The 20,289-nt window shown below is 43.2% G+C and overlaps 1 protein-coding gene across 1 annotated transcript; it reads right to left on the reverse strand.

The window, feature by feature from the left end:
- Window positions 1-1,427: 1,427 nt before the first annotated feature.
- Window positions 1,428-18,335, reverse strand: FAF2 (Fas associated factor family member 2). Its single transcript, XM_035105812.2, has 11 exons — window positions 18,220-18,335; window positions 10,601-10,669; window positions 9,555-9,689; window positions 8,798-8,874; window positions 8,158-8,296; window positions 7,530-7,615; window positions 7,344-7,435; window positions 6,087-6,264; window positions 5,056-5,227; window positions 2,978-3,121; window positions 1,428-2,210 (listed from the first exon to the last, which is right to left on the reverse strand). The coding sequence occupies exons 1-11, from the start codon at window positions 18,280-18,282 to the stop codon at window positions 2,028-2,030; spliced, it is 1,338 nt and encodes a 445-aa protein (XP_034961703.1). The 5' UTR covers window positions 18,283-18,335; the 3' UTR covers window positions 1,428-2,027.
- Between the last annotated feature and the right edge of the window lie 1,954 nt (window positions 18,336-20,289).

Consider the following 20,289-nt stretch of genomic DNA (forward strand, 5'->3'; position numbering starts at 1 on the left):
GCCCACTAGAACAGCTGGCAGATTATTTACCTTTTCCCCCCAAATCATATTTGCTCATGCTCTAATTTTGCTAATTAGATAACTAATTAGTATTAAGTTATGCAATGCAGCATGTTTAAAATGAATTGAGCAACTGCAAGATTCACAAATAAAGTAGGGGTTGGGGTGAGTTATGCACATCATTCATTATGGGGTGTGAAAGTATTCTCAAGTTTTTCTTTCTACGGAAAATGGCATCAATCTACACTCACTGCTGTGCTTTCTCTTTATGATAAAGGCCCAAAAGGCATTCAGATGCTCTAGAAAAGAGGGCCAGGGCTATGCTTCAGTCTGTTCTATCCAAGAATTTCACATGCTAACCACTTTAAGGCATAAAGCCAATAGCTGAGAAATTATCTGAATTTTTGGGAGTAGCTAGAATTCTTTAGGCAGGGACTACCATCAGATGAATCAATACCTATGGAAAAATATGTGTAAGTACAGAACACATACAAGGTTCACCTTGAACCTGTATTCCCACAGAAATACTGTGTTTTTTAATCTCCCTTTTATAATCCTTACTCAACTCTCAGAGTTTTCTTGATTCATATAGTAAGGAGGACAGAAAAATTAGTATTCTGCTTCTGAGCCAATCAATCAAAAAAAGAGAAGGGAAGCTAAGTCTGGCAAATAAAAGTAATACTGTATTTCATGAGTCCAGCTCGGATTCCAAATGAGGCTCATTCGCAGGAGGCAATATTTTCTGCAGTATATACAGTAGCAAGGAGGCTCCTCCATCACAAGGAGACAGAAGAGAGGCCAGCGAGTTCCATGAGCAAGTCTGTGCTCTCAACTTGCATACGCCTAAGAAAATTACACAACTGAGACACTCCTTGTTAGCTGGAAAGACTTCAGAAGGCAGCTTTCCTTACCTCATGAACATCCCATTGCACTAAAGGGCAAGAAGACTGAATCTGCCTTAGTACAGACAACAGCTGCAGTTATTAAGAGAGGCCTGCATCTGTAAAATGTGCAGGCTGCCTTTCAGAGCTCTGTGGGCTCTAGCTGCAACACACAGCTCATCGTTTAACACTTGCAGTGTCCTCAAGGCAGGCAGATACCATCCCCATTAACACTGACAAAATGACAGCCTTGGCTCAACAAAAATGTCTGCAGTCCTTTTACGTTAGCTCAACTTCTCTGCCTGCCTTCCCGTCGCTGCTGCTGCAGTTACCTCGTGTGGCTATTGCAAGAGACATATCCCTCACTGGCACAGTCACAAACACTCCTCCACAGTGACCCAAGGCAAGCCTTAGATGCTGTGCGGAAGACAGTATCGAGTCCCGATTGCTGCTGCAACATGACCCAAGGGAATTTCGCTACAGCTGTGTGCACACAGGTTAGGTCAGGCCATCATCTGGGCCAGTAAGACACTTGACAGTCAGAGGTGTTAGCACAGGCACACTAGAGGCAGAGTTTATTACACTACGCAGGCTAACAACCCTGGAGAAGAACCCCTGTGGTTAAGAATGTCAACCAGCTCCTTATAAAAAACAAAAAACAAAATACCACTGTTACCCCCGTTCTCCTTTGGTCATTACAAAGCAAAAGAAATATTTAAGAGATTTATACAGAGTGAGAAGCTGGAAGGAAAAAAAGACCCTCTGCCCGTCCCTCCCCTACCTGGGCAGAAGACAACCTGGCCCACAGGTACGGTGTCCTTTAGCTGTCACAAGCAGCAAAACATCAGGTGTTCTAATGTCAGAATGTTGGGGTATATTATTTCCAATAAAAGCAGTATTTACCAAGAGCTGCCATTTCTCCCACTCTCTCGGGAGGGCAAACCGGGGCCCCTCCCATCGGCCCTCTGGATGTAAAAGGGGTTGCGTGTGCGTGAGTGTGCAGTTTCTCCCGCCAGTGCAGACATACGGCGTGGCTGGCCCAGGCCACAGAGTCTCTGATCCCTCATGTGTACGCAGCAGTCTTTTAAAAAAAATATTGTATTATAGTAGGAATTTCTCTTTCCATCTCTGTATTTTGGGAAAACGTCAATCGTCCGAGAGGTCCTGCACAAAGAGAACTTCCGTGTGGCTGAGTCCAGCTTCTTGCAGCGTGGGGGGGTTGGGCCACTCCTCTGTCGGAAGGCAGGGCAGGACGCGGCGAGGGAAGTTGGCCTCAATCTGGAACTTCTCCGGGCTCTCTTTCAAAGAGAATAGGAAGTCATGGATCACCTAAGGAGGTAGTAGACAGTTATTCACCAAATGACGGAATGCCTTGCAACTGAGAGCAGAAAGCAGATGAAGGCCCAGATCCTCACACTGCAACACTCTTCTCTGTTTATGGAAAGAATACACAGTAAGATGGCCATTTTTTTCATGATCATCTTAGATGGAGACCTCCATGCAATCACAACATACCTAATTTGTATAAAATGTTGCTTGAGCAGTAAGTTTCCTCATATATCCACTGTTCCTAAGAGCAGAACTTGTCGTGGAACACTCATGCTAAAGGAAATGTGGAGGAGATGAACAGTGTGGGAGGTGCTGGAGCCTATAGGGGGAAGGGGGAACTAGAAATATCTCCACCCTCTTTCCTCCAGCAGGAGCCTCCATTGGATCTCAGTGTCTTGCATGAATTGAAGTGAATTGAATTATATTCATGGAAGGGACACACTGGGTTCAACCCACTCCTCCTTAAGGGCCTGCATGATGCAACAAAGAGATAGCCTAGTCTCCATGTGGGAGATCCAGGTTAGAATCCCTAATAAGTTACAAAGCAAAGTGAGTAGTCCAGGGTGTAGACCATTGGTTAGGTTAAGATAAGAGGCTTTGCAAAAATGGTATGGGTATTACTGCACTGCTCAGCTCCACCATTCCTTCACTTCTGCATACTGGGTCTCCCCTTTATCTGTATGAATCGCCAGCTGCTAAAGCAGTTTCAGAGCTCAATTTCTGCTTCTCAAATAATTCTCAGCCACAAAATTTTGCCCCATCCTTACTGCTAAAGACTGTGTAAAATGGAATCGCCTCTCCACCCTGGAGTCATTGGGCATTTTGAAGACGATCTTGACACTTTCCGGGTCATCAGGATGCGGCTCTGGTGGAAGACATTCAGATTTCCGTTCCTTCTCCTCCTGCAGAGTCTTCAGGGATAAAATGGAAATATGAATAAATGGCAGCAGTTCCAACAGTAAGACAAAATCCAAATACAGCTGTAGCCACTAGATCAGCACAGCAGCAGTCAATGGAACTAAGCATATCAATAGTTGCTGTCACCTCATCTCAAATGGGCCTCAAAATTAGATTGCCGAGTCATATTCCAATATGTAGAATTCCAGCAAGAGCCTTTATAAGGTTTGCAGAAAGGTGTGTAGAGTGTTCATAAGTAGGCATAACCCGGCCAGTTACTGCATTCATTTGGAGTCAAAAAGTTAACTCAAGAAACCGCCACTCATTGGAACTCTTGCTGAGTGATGCTCTCTGTTGGGACTAACAAGGCTATACCCAAAGCTTTATCAGTCTTCCAGCAGAAAGTGTAGTGTGTACACTTGTTTCTGGTGCCTTGGTCCAAAGGAAGGGAACTGTGAAGAACTGCATCCTGGGATGATGGAAAGCCCATTATGAAAATACAAATATAGGTCATCCTCCCACCCAATGTTGCCTGTAATGACCTTCAACACAAAGTTTATTCCTATTAAAACATTCATTTTTGCATGTATTCTAAAATAATTTATCTTTCAAATAGAACAATATTTGTTAATGGGAATCTACTACCCTTAATCATGTTCTAACCTACAATCGTAACTTGTTTTGCGACCGGGATCCGTTCCGGAGCTCTGGTCGCTAGCCGAAAAGGACGCAGGGCAAAGTACCGCATCTGCACATGCGCACGGAACGGTTTGTGCTTCTGTGCATGCCCGAGTGGCAAACCAGAAGTAACCTGTTCTGGTACTTCCGGGGTTTGTCGCAGACGTTTGCCGGAATGGACGCTATGCGAGGTGGACGTTCGTGGAGGTATTACTGTTATCAGTGGAAGACTTAAGGCATTAAAAGCAAGCTTTCATATGAAGCCTTCTGAAAGTGAGGTCCTTATTTAAAGCAACTATTTCAAAGTGAACTTTAGCTTCTTCAGCCCTGTCTGGTCACCATCCTTTCACCCACTGGTGCAAATTGAAGGACTTCACCTTCCAACCAGTTCGCTTCCTCCCTAAAATGATTTGCTAAAAGACACAGTACAGTACAGTGGTACCTCTACTTACGAATTCAATGCGTTCCGAACGCACATTCGTAAGTCAAAAAAATTTGTAAGTCAAATCCCATAGGAATGCAACCTATCTAAAAATTCGTAAGTAGAAAAAATCCTATCTAAACCGCATCCAAGATGGCGGACGGAGCTCCATTCGTAAGTAGAGGTACCTCTGTAATAACAACAGCCATGAATTACAGCCATCAAGAGAATGGAAACTAGTAAATGGATCTTGCAACTAAACATTGTTGCTTTATTCTGCAAGTGACTGTGCTACTTGTAAATATAAACTCTATTAATGGGGGGGGGGGACACTATCTGTGACATGATCTGAATTCTCTAAAATAAACTTGTTCACTGATCAGTATTTTAATGGATTAATTTACAGGATCTGAATCCTGGCTCATACTGTACTATGAAATGCAGACTAATCAACTAGGAGTGGTCTTGCACAAACTAGTAACTGCTCTTGTTTCCAAAGTGCCAGTACAGTAGTACCTCGACTTCTGAATGCCTTGACTTCCGAAGTCAGCAAACCCTTGACTTCCGAAGTCAGCAAACCCGTTCTACGCATGCGCAAAGCGCAAAATCACACTTCACGCATGCGCAAAATGGACGCTTCAACATCCGAAGGTTTCGACTTACGAAGAGCGCCGCGGAACGGATCGCCTTCGTAAGTCGAGGTACCACTGTACTAAATTTGCAGTAATATAAGGCCATCTACAAGAGCCAGTCATTCCCACCTGCATTCGTAGCTGAGGCATCTATTCTTATTATGAAAATTGCACCTGAGACCTGTGATTCACTGCTATTGACACATTCAATTCTCACCCGCCGTCGTCTCTCCTCTGCTAGCTTCTGCTGCTGCACCTCTTCCTCCTTCCTCTTCTTCTTTTCCCGCTCTTCCTTTTTCTTGCGGTCTTTCTCCTGATCAGCCCGTAATGAAGCCAGGTATGCCTCATCTTGCTGTTGTCTAAGGACCTGAGTTTGGTTTCTCTCTTCTCTAAGATAAAAGGGGAAATGTATTAGTGCTAAACTGACAAGAACTGCTACAACAACACCTGAAATTTCAGATTTTTACTAGGGGAAAGTTATATTTCTAACTGGGAGGGTTGTCCCAGTGGTTCTGCATTACAACTAGGCATAGCAGCATTTTCTTATTTGGATGTGGGAACAGCAGCTGCTGCTCCTCCTTTTCTTTCTTGATACCAAGTAGCAGCAGCAGCTTCTCTCTCAAAGAGCTTGTGCTCCTTCTGTTCCAATTGCTGGCTCAGTGGAGTAAGTAGGTGGCAGCAGCAAAGAGCAGCAAGCACCTCCTCTTGTGGACCTCTACCTGGGCCCTTGCCCATGCTGACCTATGATGCCTGAATCTTAAGGTGCTTTGAGATGCAAGCAAGAATCTGGGGGGGGGGGGAATACCCAACGGCTAGTATCTCTAAGAATACAGGTCTCTCCCTGTGAACAGCACCAGCAGTCCACTTCTTCTTAGTGACAAAGCAACCTGGTGCCAGAAATCACCAGTATGCCAATTGGAGTTAAGAACTAGAGGCAATCCCTTCCCATCCAACACTAACACACTATTGTTGAAAGCCTGCAATCTCTCTCAATCTGTTATATCCTACATTAGCAATTTCTGCCATAGCAACACAATTTGCCAGCAACATATATGAATACAAGTCATATAATTAAACAGATAGCTGAGGTTTACGGGCTATATATTTTTCTTCTCTTTTACTCTATGCCCAGATAATTAAATCAGGTTGAACAGTTGGTAGTTTTGCCACAAAAGAGGTAATCACAGATTTCATTAAGTACTGTAAGGTGGAGAGTGGAGATGGCCTCTCTTGTTTTTGACCTAGTACCTTTCCAGGCGCTCAGATACCAAGTATGTCTGGTTGGCATCCATGATAAATGTCAGCTGGTTAATGAGGTCATCAGGTTGGATGAGTCCTTCTAACCTCCCAACTACAGTCATTCTACGATCTTTCAGCATGATCATTGCCAGGAATGGGTAGGTGTTCTCACGCAGAGCCTGCGACACTAAGACAAATGCATACAATATGGTCAGCATTTGCAATCTTAGCATATAGGGCATTTACAAAGAGATGAAGCTGCATTAAACTCTGTCAGACTATCTAGCCCACTGCTATCTACTCTGGCAGTGACATTCTATGGTTTTGTGAAGTGTCTTTCTAAGCCCTGCTTATCATAGATCTTTGTATCTCCAGGCATCAGGGTTCAACTTGGGACCTTCCAGAGAGAAGTCATGTGCTCTGCCACTGAGCTGTATTCCTTTCCCTAATGCAACATGAAGACTATTCCAACTTTCAGCTTCTACAGTTCTTCTACACTTTTAAGAGGAAGTGGCCTTCTGTTCTCCACACTTGGGGTTCTAGTCCAACAGCAAATTCACACTGGAGATATGGTATCAAAGGCATATACACAACCTTCTTAGAAAACCTATGTTTTTAATGATCAACAGCATCACACAAAAGGAAACCCCTTTTCAAAATTCAGGAAGGAGGCACTAGAGAAAATATTAGAGAAAGCTATCACAATTCAGTTACAGGTGGGTAGCCGTGTTGGTCTGACGTAGTCAAAAAATTCCTTCCAGCAGCACCTTAAAGACCAACTCTGTACAGAGAATGGAGAAGGAGCCCTTGCCTCAGAAAAGATGGAAGTGCTGTTGCTTATTAGGAAATGAGTGTTGAGGGATGGTGGGACTACAACTCCCACCATCCCTAGCTAACAGGACCAGTGGTCAGGGATGATGGGAATTGTAGTCCCAAAACAGCTGGAGGGCCGCATTTGGCCATCGCTGACGTAGATGGTTCGTTTCCAATATAGTAAAAGCGTGCAGAATAAAATACCAAACAGACACAACAGCTTATTTTGACAGCCTGATCCTAAACACATTTGCTTGACTATAGTCCACCAGTTCAAAAGCATTTCTTTTCATCATGTAAGATTACAGTTCAAGGCTGCAATCCAATGCATACTTACTCTAGACTGCGCCACTGATTAGAGTAGACAGTAACTCTAAGTAAACATGCTTAGGACTGGGCTGCAAGTGTTTATAAAATGTTAGGTTAAGGCAGAGTTGTAATCAAAACACGTACCTCTATATCCTTCTGGTTTATTTGTGGAACAAGCCCAGAAAAGCATCCTTGTATTTATGAGGGCGATCACTTCAGGTGCACAAAGCGTGTTGCTGTTCGGAGAGGATAAAAGATTAACTCACTTGAAACCACACCCAGAACTCACACCACCATTTATATATTAAAAAAAAATCTGACGTAACTTACCGACAGAATTCATCAGTGTCTTGATGGTCATCGCCATGAAGGTAAACAAGGAGGAAGCGTAGCTCCCTCTTTGCATCATTCAGTGCCTTGAGAGAAGAAACATAAGGATGTTTTAGAGAGATGAAATCTGGACAATTTGGCACTGTGCCCGAGTGAAAAAAGTCGTATCAGATCATAGCATGTACACAAAGACTATACCTGTGTATTTTTTTTGCCAAATCATGCATAGCAAACCTTCCTCATTGGCTAAGGAGCACTGTGGCTGTGCTCTTGGCTTTCCTTCTCCAGCTGTGCTGTGCTAGACTAAGTAGTGAGTCTTTGATAAGGTCACCCAAGGCAGACTGTTCTATTATTAGCACCACTAGAACCACGCATTGAAAAACTGAAGTTAGTAGCAGAGTGATTCCATTTCCCATACATTGTAACATAGGCAACAGCTAACAAAACGTAACTTCCAATTAAATATCTCAAGTTACTATTTTATATTTCAAGTTACCTACAATATATGTTTGCAACATTTTTGCCCCAAGGGATAATTTAAGATTACTCTTCCAAGAGTCGCCACTTCCAGACAGGACAACACCACGTAACTCTTGTACATCTCTCATGTACATCCTCTTGTACCAACCTGACTGTATGTTCCCTGGTAGAAGACAGGATGTATTCTTCCAAATTTTTCTTCAAACATATGAATAAATGAAACAATATCACCAACAGGGTCAGTGACCCGGCTACGAGGATCAGGGCGTATGAAACGCAAAGCAAACCTAGGAAAGAGTATATAATTGAAATATCAGCTACTGGATATTCTAGCACCTTCGGAAGACGAGTGGGATGACTTCAGTCTAATGTTTATATATGTTTCTATCACCCGTATTTACAACACAAAAACCCATATTAAAGATTTCTTAACAAAAATCAACCATGCCACAAAGTAAACACCTTTGTTTAAAAACATTGCTGGACCATACCAAGATTTACAGAGCCCAGCAAGTTTACAAGATTTCCAGTGCTAACTTGTCTTAATTTTATATTGCTAAACTTTGTTTTGCAACCATCTAATGACTAGAAACAAATAAATGAACTGATCAATGCCCGAGAACTACTAAGTGGGCCTTCAGAAATTGACCACTAATCTACCAGTAAACCAGTATCTAGCCTCCTGCCCACTTCTGCCATAGAATGTTACCTTAGCTAAGGAGTAGTGGCAAACTTCAGAATAAAGCAATAAACTCAACATATGCAAACATAATCAAGTGTGCACTTACCTAAATATATCAAGTAATGTGTAATATGTAAATCGGAATGGAAGCATTATCAAATAGTAACCCCAACCTAACAAGCCCTGAAATGACAAAGAGAGAGTTAGGTCCTTTTCACGCCATTCCTTTGAAGTACAGTGGTACCTCGGTTTACAAACAGCCCTGTTAATGAACTATTCGGTTTATGAACTCCCCAAAACCAGTAGTGTTGAACTTTACCTTGGTCTACAAATGGAAGCCGAACAGTAGAAGGGCACCGGCGGTGGGATGCCTCATTAGGGAAAGCGCACCTTGATTTAAGAACGGATTTGGTTTAAGAACAGACTTCAGGAAGAGATTAAATTCGTAAACCGAGGTACCACTGTACCAGCTTAAATGTATTTTATCTTGAAGCAGCTATGTTAATGAATTTTTTTTGATACTGAGGAATTGCTAACCTCAGAGATACAATTCCTAGATGTTGGTTCTCATCAGCTACAAGTGTTTTTCTATTCCTTCCCTCCACCTCCCACCCCAGCTTGAGGCATATTTAAATAATTACCAAATGTTTGGTTTTTAAATATCATCTTCCTTTGCTGTTCTGCTTTTCATTTTTATAACAGCACAGCAAAAGTAATCACACAGCCTCTTATAGAAAAGAAGTTCCCATTCAAGGTAACATCTGCAGGAAAGTATTTTCCTTGTAGGTGCTTTATTGTTTCATAGAACTGACACAGAGAAAACATTCTTCCCTAGTTAAGCTAATCTCAGTTATAGAACTTGCCCTTGGTTGCGGCCTTGAAACAACATAGCTGTAGATCCTGTGGTCGGCAGTGTTGACCTGTAGCGGTCTAGAAGGTGGTGGATTGAAGACACTTGGGACACCCTCTTGTTCATTCAATCGGTCCTGAACAGCTGCCTACGGAGCAGGTAACAATAACTGGTTAGCATATTTTACCTATCACACAGAAAATTCTTTTGGAAAGTATATAGACAAAAAAATAAAAGGATGACTAAGGTATCTAATACAGTGGTACCACGAGTTACAAATACCTCAGGTTACAAACGCTTCAGGTTACAAACTCCGCTAACCTGTTGAAAACTTTGCCCCAGTATGAGAACAGAAACTGTGTGCCGGTGGCACAGCGGCAGCAAAAGGTCCCATTAGGGAAAGCACGCCTCTAGTTAAGAACAGTTTCAGGTTAAGAACGGACTTCCGGAACGAATTAAGTTCGTAACTAGAGGTACCACTGTAGTCAGGAATACAGCAACACTAAAATGCTTTGCTGAGCTCTTTGCATCATCCCCTGACCATCAGAATTCCACAGAGCAAAATAAAAATACAGATTTATTCAAATTAGGTAAAATGCTAATTTTGTATAATCAATATCAGTAGAGGCTACAAAATTTGGGTTTTGTGTGTGCAGAATTTGGATCCTCATTCAAGGCCCTTCTTTGTGTGTCCTCTGCAAGGGTGGTGCAGAGGATGGTAACAAAAGAAGGGGTCTTGTCAGGGGTGGCTCTGACTTTGGCCTGACTTCAGAGGCACATAGTCATTGGGCTGTATCCAATGGTGGGATGTATTCACCCCACCGCAATGACATTAGGCTAATGTCTTTGGAAACCTGTACAGGAGCAGAGGCTTCCATTAGTTGAATGGGGAAGGAACTTTTGTATATCCACCTTCCCCATCCACCCACACCCCTGCTCCAGAGGGATAGTGGGAAGTGCCACAGAAGACTATTGGATCAAAGAGCCTTTTGTCAGAGGAGATGGATACCATCAACTGTTTTAATCAGTGCAACAAGCAAGCCGCAAGTGAGACAGTACCTCTATGTTCCAGTTGTGTTGTTCCAGTGTATGACGGCACTGGTCCATGGACTCTATGCCAGTCAGGTCCTGGGGGCAAGAAATGGGGTGGGAGAACTTAAGTCAAAACAATACACAATACAGTCCTCAAATCAAATTTAATTTTGTTTCTCATTTAAGCCACTTCCATTTGGAAATCCGAATTCAACGCATTTGTAAACAAACTGCCTCACAAAAGGAGCAAACATTAAACTTTGAGTCTTGAGATTCCCTTTCTACAAGACAGCTGGTCACACTAGAACCTGAGAAACCAGGATTCAAATTCCCACTCGGCCATAAAGCTCATTGGGTGACCCTGAGCTAGTCACTGCCTCTCAGCCTAAACCACCTCACTGGGTTGTTGTGGGGATTAAATAACAGAGGGGAGAGCCATGTACACCACCTCAAACTCATTGGAGATAAGGTGGGATATAAGTGCAATCAATCAATAGAATACAATTATTCTGATTTTTCCTTCCCCTCTCTGAGCTCTCTTATTTCTAAAGAAAAAGTCCTACTAGAGTTACAGCACTGTGATTAAACACTTTACTGCTTTTCATTAGCACTTCTTTTTCCAGTTTATTTTGAGCTTTTAATTTATTAGCATTCTCTGTCCAAATTGTGATTTAGCTCCAATCTGCTCTTTGTAGACATGAGTTCATACATTTATCATCAGAATGACAGTAGGTATGCTTTCAACCAAGGATATATTGCCACTATATGTAATGCCACACTGCACTAACAGAATGCATGCAGGCACACAGAAATAATTCAACAGAAGCCCTCAGGCTGTAGCATTCCACTCTGCTAGTTAGGCTGGTATTCCTGGCCTTGTTTCATCTTTGCTCAACCTTAAATTGTGCTGGACACGTGAGGTAACAAGATTTGCTCTGCAAACCAGTGAATTACAGTGGTACCTCGGGTTACAGACGCTTCAGGTTACAGACTCCGCTAACCCAGAAATAGGACCTTGGGTTAAGAACTTTGCTTCAGGATGAGAACAGAAATCGCACGGTGGTGGCACGGGAGTGCCCATTAGCTAAAGTGGTACCTCAGGTTAAGAACAGTTTCAGGTTAAGAACGGACTTCCAGAACAAATTAGGTTCTTAACCCGAGCTACCACTGTATTGCCCAATTAGTTCTTCAGAGATAATTTCTTATAATATTCCTAGTTAGCAGCATAATACTTAGAACAGCATAATTCTTCCTCTCACAACACTGACAGAGCAAGTCTCACAAATAAGCCTCCGAACAGGATTTACAATGTTCATTCCCTAGAAATTCAACTACAGTAATTTAGATGCCTTTCTGAAACATATTCATGAATGGGCATGTGCACCTACTGTTTCTTCACATTTCTAGACTGACAGTTGACCTTTTCAGTGTGCTTAAAATGGTACTGTTGTTTACAAATCTACAAAGTTCAAATGCTCATTTGCACTTCCATACAGCTAGAACTGCTGCAACATGCACTAAAATTGGATGCCAGAATTTTCTGTTTAAAAGTACGTAAAGGACTGTAGCAGCTTTATGTGACAAAACAAACTCTACACAGCAGTGTTTTCATATAGGTCTCAATAGAGGTGTTGGGCATTTCAAATTATACACACTTTAGCAATAAACCCTCTTTTCTCCCTATAAGTGTAACATAATGCAGCTGTCATGTCTTGTAAGCTTTCTTCCTCAGAACCACCATTACAACAGATGGGGACAACAGCCTACATGTTTCCATGTCTACTGGATTGCCATGCAAGTGCCAAACCTGGTATATCTTCTGCCAAATTTGGCATTCTGAGAATCTCAGCTTTTGTGTTAATGTGTCTATGCGTATAACATTTTTCTCATTTATCTGTAACTACTTTACTCAAGGTCAGAATGAAAAACAGGCACAAAACTATCTGCTAATGCTGTTCTATTCCGTGTTTTTTAAAATAATATTTTTATTATTTATTATTAGTTTTAAATTACAGTACAATAATAGCCTCATTATAACAATACCAATTTATAGTACAATTATTAATACCAATCATGCAAATACCAAATTATATAATTAAAGTGGCCCCCTGCATGCTAGATTTAATGATTTTCTTTAATTCTGCATTCTAAAGTCTAACTAGTTTCAATTATATTCCGGTCATAATAATAATAATCCCTTATACAACAACTGCAATATTAATAACTTCTATTCGTGTTGACACATTAAATGATTTATAAAGCTTCAAGTGAGGAACTCAAACTATATCCTTGTTCTTCCTGTGTGTGGTAATTATTCTGTGTGTAGCATTTCTTCCTGTCCTTGTAAGATGTTATGTCTCCTCCCACCCCACTTGTTGCTGTAATACATCATGCCTAGGGCGGAGCTGATATCCCGTTGTTGTTCCAGAAATTTCTCCATCGCTCTGTCCCATGCTTCGTTGTTTTCCACTGAGAACTTTAACAACAGCTGCAAAAGTTGCTCTGTCCCAGTAAATAAACTGTTTTCACCATTTCCCCTCTCAGCCTGGGAAGAAGAGCGGTCTGTCAAACTGCAGATGACTCAATAAAGAACCTTATCAGTTCCTTGGCGGCTCACAGACTCCTTTCAACCTTCCTTCCAGCTGAAGATATATGGCCAGTTTCCTTCCAATTAAATTAAATTCCAAGTCCTCTTAGCATTATTCAGTTCACTTCGTAGATAAAAAAAGGATGGGGAAGAGTCAGCTCTAAGTTTCCATTGTAAACATTTTGCAAAATAGAGCTTCCCTCCCTTTTTCCTTTTTTTACACACAGTTCCATTTGATGTTATATACCATATTTATAATCCAATTTCTTCCATCATCACCTGTACAAATATAATTTAAACCAACATTCCGGGGAGGGTTGCTGAATCATAACCGTAGAGAAGAAAACTTTAAATAAAGAAACCATAGTCTCCCCTCCCCCCCATTTTTTGCATCAGATGAAGTCTGATCACAAATTCAAACCTTAAAGTCCTTGCAGTTGGTTTGTTCTGCAGTTTGTCCTCTCATCTCTTCTACCATGCACCCGTGGACTAAATTAACAGGAGAACCTCTGCTTCTTAATGGCGGCATTGGAGGGTTTTTGGCAGATGAAGTGCTTTTGCACCTCCCGCATTCCATACTAGAGTGAGAGCTAGGTACCAAGACAAACTGCGAGTGAAGCCCGCCCGCCCCGTTCCAGGGGGAATTTGCAAGGATGATATACCCTCAATCATCCTTGTTTTTCCTTTGGCTATAATCTCCCACTGTCATGGGGGCTGCCTCCATTAAGGCAAAGTGGAACCAGAAGCCCTCTTCAGTGTTATAACCATGAAACTGCACAACATTTGTGAAGCACTGGAACATTTCCCACACTACTGTTTGTGAAGATGCAATCCAAAACAGAATTCTGTATTGGCTAACTCCTGCAAATATATTCCATGGCTTAAAGATAGCTATAAGATCAGATCACTAAATCTGATGGGTGCATTCTCATCTAAGATTCCAGTCATCAACTTCGCCTATCCACCGCTGACTTGAAGGGCCTCTTGCATACATACAGCAGGACCCCCTTTACAGCAGCCATGGAAAATAACTGGCACATCACCAGCTATTTTCAAAGGACCAAAGGACAGAAAAAATGCATTTTAATTGCTTGAAATAATGCTTTTTGTTCATTTTAGTTTTGCAGTACCGTAAATGAAAATGTTCTAACATCGCATTAGAATATGCCCCTTGTGGTCAACTGTACCATTCATTCTGAAGGGTTTTTCAGGTTAAATGTCTAACTAACAAATGATTTTACTAATAAAGAAGCTGAATAAATACCATTGTATGTGTATTTCTAACACTAGAGTATTTACTGCTTTGAGGTGCAATTCAGAAGGTGCTTAGATAGAACCACTGAGCCAAGCAGAAAGGAGAGTGGAACCACAGTAGACACAAAGCAACTAGTGGCACTGAACTACCTTATCCAGGGTGGTTCAGTGCAAAGCAAAGGTCAGTCAAGTTATTTTAGCAATAGAGACAGAAAATCCCACAAAATTTCCCCTACCTTCCCCATATGCCATGGACCCAAACCTGACCAGGCTTGCAACTGGTGTTTAGTAAAAATTTACACATGCTAAATGCATTCATACATTTAACGTCACATTTGGTTTTGCTCTATAATATCATACAAGTGAAACATTTCCAAGAAGCCTGTAACTAGCTCTGCTGTTAACTCCCAAACCATTGCCAAATTCCAGAGAATTATGTTTCCAAGGTGAGGAGCACCTGACTCTAACAGAACAAAAGCCTTTGCCAGGCTGAGAATTTGTTTTTGTACAAGTGCAGCAATCAAAGACTGAACATGATATAGATGACAGATACAATTTGGTAAAGTTTCTCATAGGGTAGTTAATTTAAGAAAGTTCTTTTCCCCTGGATACCAGCTGCAGGTTCACTTTAAGTTATAGATGGGATATACAATGGTATTATCAATAAAGTTCCAAGTTTTCATTCTTTGTTATTAGTAAGAGTACTTACTACCATAGGGCACCAAATCTTTTAATTCTGTAGTGAACCTACAGACCATACATACATGGTTGGCTGTCAGCCAATCCAATCAACACCTCCACAGGTAGGAGGCAATCCAGTGCTGGACAGTCTGCTGCCTGAAGGATACCTTTGAAGGTACAGATCAGACTGGCCAACAGCTGACCCACTGTGTAATTTCACTTTGAAAGGCACAGATGTGGGCCTCATTCCCCCCGCCCCGCATCGTGGGACACCGGACTTGACAGAAAATGTCGTCAGCCCTTTAATTCGAATAAAATTCAAGAAAAAATAAATCTCTCAGCATTCTCCCCAAATTTCTACTTTAATAATAGCTAATTAAGTATTGTTTTACATATTTTTCAAGTCACCATCTGACACTTGTTTGGTTCAGAGCTGACCATTCCATTCTAAACAATGAGGGAAATACACAGAGACAAGAATAGCATCAACATAGAATGTACAGAGCAGGTGAAATTCCATTTATCTGGAACACTGTACCTATGCATGAAACTGAGCCTTACAACAGTGATATGCAGACTCTGTAATATGGGGTGGAGAATCTTCTCAGCCCAAGGGCCACATTCCCTCAGGGGAAGCTTTCAAGAGGCTGCATGCCAGTGATGGGAGGGCCCAGAACAAACATCTGCAGGGCAACAGATGGGACTCTTATCTTTGTACAGCAGGCTACATTCCAGCCAAGTAAAAAACCTGAAGTTTCTACACACCTCCATCTGGGCAACCAAGAGACATTCTTAGGACACATTCTAGCCAGACAAAAGCACTTGAGGAGGGATCAGAGCCAGTGTGGAGTGTGGCCTAGGCAGGCCTAGAAGTCAGAGAGGCCACATTTACGTCCTGGGCTCAAGGAGATAAAATATCTTTGAAGCAATCTCTGGAAATGCATTACTTTAGACTAAATGCATATATGGTCACTTTCTTCTCCCCATTATAGCCAATTTATGTTTCTAGAAGAAATCTTAACAAAACCATATATTTTCGAAATTCCCATTATTTCAAATGCATGATTCAATATACACCAGATCAGCAGTACAGTCACCTGCTCAGCATTTGTTCTAGGTGAGCAGCTGAACAACAAATTCCTATTATAATGTCATAGTATCATTTTTTTCTGGGCCAAGTGGTAATATAATAGCAATATTTTCAGTTCTCCCTCCATCCCTTTAACTATTTCAGACAAGCATGAACAGAGCAACAAGTGCAACTGACCCAGTATATCCCTCCACCCCAAACTGTCTCACTTTTTTGTCTCAAAAAAGTGAAGCACAGTGGTGTCTGCCTCACATCAATGGTGAGGTTAAGGTAAGGTAAGGTAAAGGACCCCTGGACCATTAAGTCCAGTCAAAGGTAACCAACTGGCATTTCAAAATGCAACAAACACACACTGCAAAGTATGTGGCATTTATCAAATGCCCAAGTATGGCTTAAACCGAATAATCTCTTCAAAGTAGTACAGCTAAGGTAATTTAGCAGCTTTAGAAGCAAAGAGAAAAGAAGGATTGGAAACTTAGAAGAATGAGGGATGTTTGAAGAGTACTGCTGTGTTTGGGATAGGTACTTTAGACTTGCAGTTAGTACATTTAAGAAATAGTGAACATTACATTTTGATTTAATTTTTAATATATTGTGATTATTCAAAACAATAAAAGGAGTGCTTTGACCCCAATGTGCTCTCCCAAAAGGCAAAAAAAACCCCCAACCCTCCTCCAGAAGACAAGAATTGACTAAGACCCCTGACAGAGATGTCAAATATTATGTATAACAAGAGAAAATGGAGCTTTGGGGGAGGGGAGACACGAGTTCTTGCTGTCCTTCCTCAGCCATCTCCATCCAGCTCCCCTACAACAGTGTGTGGATTTTTGATAAAATGCTCAACTCACCGTCCATAATTCTTACTGGAACCTCCCACTTCTGGCAGCAGTGAGAGAATTAAAAGTTGCAGCCATGCTAAAAATGTCAGAGCAGTACTAGCATTCCCCACTACAGTCATGTATGGAAGGTTACGATGTTAATAGAAACTGAATGGTGTAGGAGGCAGTCTTCCCCATGACTTAAAAAGAGCAAAATGTTAATCAAAGCATTCAACCCTGGCTAAACAGAAGGCCACTTGTGTGAAGTTATAACCCATCATGGGAATGAATTCCCAACATAGTGCTTTCTACTTTTAGGAAAGTCCAAAATATACTCTCTCTCAATTGTTTATGCCTAGTGGTACAAGATAGTTTAAGGCTCTCTATGGAATACTAAAGTGCAGGAGGAGGGAGGAAACAATCTCTTTTAAAAACAATTACAAAAAAATTCAAATGTTGCTCAGTGTTCTAAAGACAGGGCAGAATCTTATGCACTCATACTTGGCAGTTGAGAGCACTGGACTCTGTGGAATTTACTTCCAAGAAAATATGCATGACTGGGCGCTATAGGAGCTTGTAATTGGGATTCAACCCGCCTCTCAATAGAGCAACCTTTAAAAATAAAAAAGCGGGGGGGGGGGGAGCTCCTTCTTAATATTCAGCTTAGAAACCGGGATGTCCCTCCCCCATACAGGTGTACTGACTCATTTCCTGTTTGTTGCTCTTAACCATCACAACGCATAATATCTGCCGGTGGTGATTTATTTAAATGGTACGATGCGGAAGAGCACAAAACACCGAAGCAAGCTTAACTGCTCACAGGCCGACCCCCACGGACTATACGTTGCTAGTTCCCACCCCACGGCCATACCCGCGTTCCAGGGGGGTGGGATGCAGGTCCAGGCGGCGGCCTGCCTAGGCTGGCAGCCACCAGGCCACCGATGGTCAGGCCGTGGCCGCTTCCGCCGATCGCACCCTCCGCGCCCCGCTCTCTAGCCCCGACGCCGACGCCGCCACCCCTTGCCCAGCAGAAACCTCAGGCCGGCCCGGCTGCTCTCCTCCGCCCCCCAACCCCCGGTGCCGCCCGCTCCTCTTGGCCGCCCGACACGCCGGGGACCCACGCGAGGGCTGAGGGAGGGCCCGGCCTCCCGCCGAGGCGGTCGGCATGGTTCAGCCCGCTGCGCCCCCCTCCACCGGCCGCGCCCGCGTCCAGCACCTGGAACTGGAGCAGCTTCTCGGTCTGTTCCGCCGACAGCTCCCGCTCCTCCGGAGCCGCCATTTTGCTGCTGCCTCTGACCCGCAGATGCGTCACTCCGCGGAAGTGACGTGACAATTCGAAACTTCCGACCGCGTTCCGCGCGCGCCGCCGCCGCAAACAATAAAATAAAAAGGGGGTCTAGAGCAGGCACCCCCAAACTACGGCCCTCCAGATGTTTTGGCCTACAACTCCCATGATCCCTAGCTAACAGGACCAGTGGTCAGGGATGATGGGAATTGTAGTCCAAAACATTTGGAGGGCCGAAGTTTGGGGATGCCTGGTCTAGAGTAGCTAGTGGAAGCTCACAGGGATTGCGCGCGCGGGGGGGGGGTTATAATGCAGAATTTGCCGCTCCTTCTTGATGCGTGGTTCGTTGGATTTGTTTTGTTTTGTTTCCTCGGAGACAAAAGTTAATAGTTGCCAGCCTTTGGAAAAATCTAACTTTCAGCAGCCTCCTCACCCAGCAATAAAGGCAGCAGCGAGGACAGGAACTTATTCTCTTTACAATTTCGTCTGTGGCTTGGAGGGATGTGGTTGGGGAACAGCAGCTGGCAACAGTCTTGCAAATTTGTAGCACGCTGCTGGTACCGCAGTTTATAAAAGTGGGGCTAGGCTAGTTTGGATCCGCAGCCCCCCCCCCCAAAGAAAATCCCATATCAAACGCCCCTCAGGTTGCAGCAGCAGCAGGAAAAGGTCAATCTTCTTAAATTGCTCCTTCCCAGCTCAAATCATGCAATGCACGCAGGAGCCTTGTGCGATACCGACACATTGCGCTTGGGTTTTAGAATCTTTATGCTGGGGGGTGGGGGTTAAATCACGTGCCAGGTGGAACACAGATACAAAAAAGGATTTCAGACTAAACTCGGAAGCTGTGCGTGTGCGCAGGCCAATTTCTACAAGTCTGTGATCACACCCATGTGTCACATTTGCACACGCCCCCTTCTGGCTTCCGGTTTAATTTGGAATCTCCATTTTACACCCTAGATGCAGAAGAGCCCCGTGGCTGTTTGCCAGTGAGCGAAACGCGAGGGGTATTTGCATTTAGTGCGGTTACAGCGCTATTCTCTAGAGCCCATTCCATTGAGTTCAGGGAGGCTCTTACTCCCGGCTACAACACTGCATCCATATCAGATATGTTTTGCAAGGGAAATCATGCAACCCTGCCTGCTTTTAACGGAACAGCGTGTTGATTTTGAATAATGTAGGCATGGAAACAGATTAAAAGTTGAGCCAGGCAGGACCCATCCCTACAATCTGCAAGGAGGCTTACAATAATATAACAATTTGCAACCACAATAACGCAACAATTCAGAGTAAAAAACACAGATAAAATGGCACTATAAATAAAAACAACTTACAAAAGGATAGAAATGGCAAAGCTTGAAATCAGTGCTGCTAGGAATAAAGCTGCTGGGAGAACTTCCTAAAGGAAGGAGTTTTCAAGCTAGGTGCCACAATAGAAAACACCATATCTTGGATATCTATTCACTTAGAAGCTATGTTGGGAAAGGGAAACCTGTGGGTCTCCTGGTGCGGCTGGGCTCACATGAACTTCAGGATGGGAATTGTAGTCCAGCAACACCTGAAGGGCCACAGGTTCTTCATCCTTGAATGATTCAAATTGTACAAACTGCCAGACTTTGGTGGATGCAATGGAGCTTCTCCTATCCTGTCTCCTTAGCTCCCCCCTCTCCATCCTCAACATTAGCTCTGGAGGGTTGGAATGCCCTCTGGAACAGATTTTTGAGGTTGGGGCGTCCCATTCCATAATGATAATTTTACTATTTATACCCTACACATCTCACTGGGTTGCCCCAGCCATTCTGGGCGGCTGCCAACATATATAAAAAACATAATAAAACATTAAACATTAAAAAAAAACCTCTTCCCTTTACAGGGTTACCTTCAGACAGCTCAGGGGTCACAGCGCCGTCTTAAGCGCTCCCGGCGCCGTGGTGTGCCGGATCCTCCGGCGCCCTCCCGCCCCATTCCGGCGCCCTCCCACCCCGTTCCCCAGCGCGGTGGGCG

Source organism: Zootoca vivipara, chromosome 2, assembly GCF_963506605.1.
Source record: "Zootoca vivipara chromosome 2, rZooViv1.1, whole genome shotgun sequence".
NCBI classification, from domain to species: Eukaryota; Metazoa; Chordata; class Lepidosauria; order Squamata; family Lacertidae; genus Zootoca; species Zootoca vivipara.

Bases quoted from the DNA above. Each gene is read 5' to 3' on its own strand.
- FAF2 (XM_035105812.2), bottom strand. From the start codon at position 18,282: ATGGCGGCTCCGGAGGAGCGGGAGCTGTCGGCGGAACAGACCGAGAAG. The intron at 8,875-9,554 runs GCAAGTTCTATA...TTGTCATTTCAG, and splicing joins TTTCAAGGCCGCAACCAAGG to GGCTTGTTAGGTTGGGGTTA. The intron at 7,436-7,529 runs GTAAGTTACGTC...CTCTCCGAACAG, and splicing joins GACACTGATGAATTCTGTCG to CAACACGCTTTGTGCACCTG.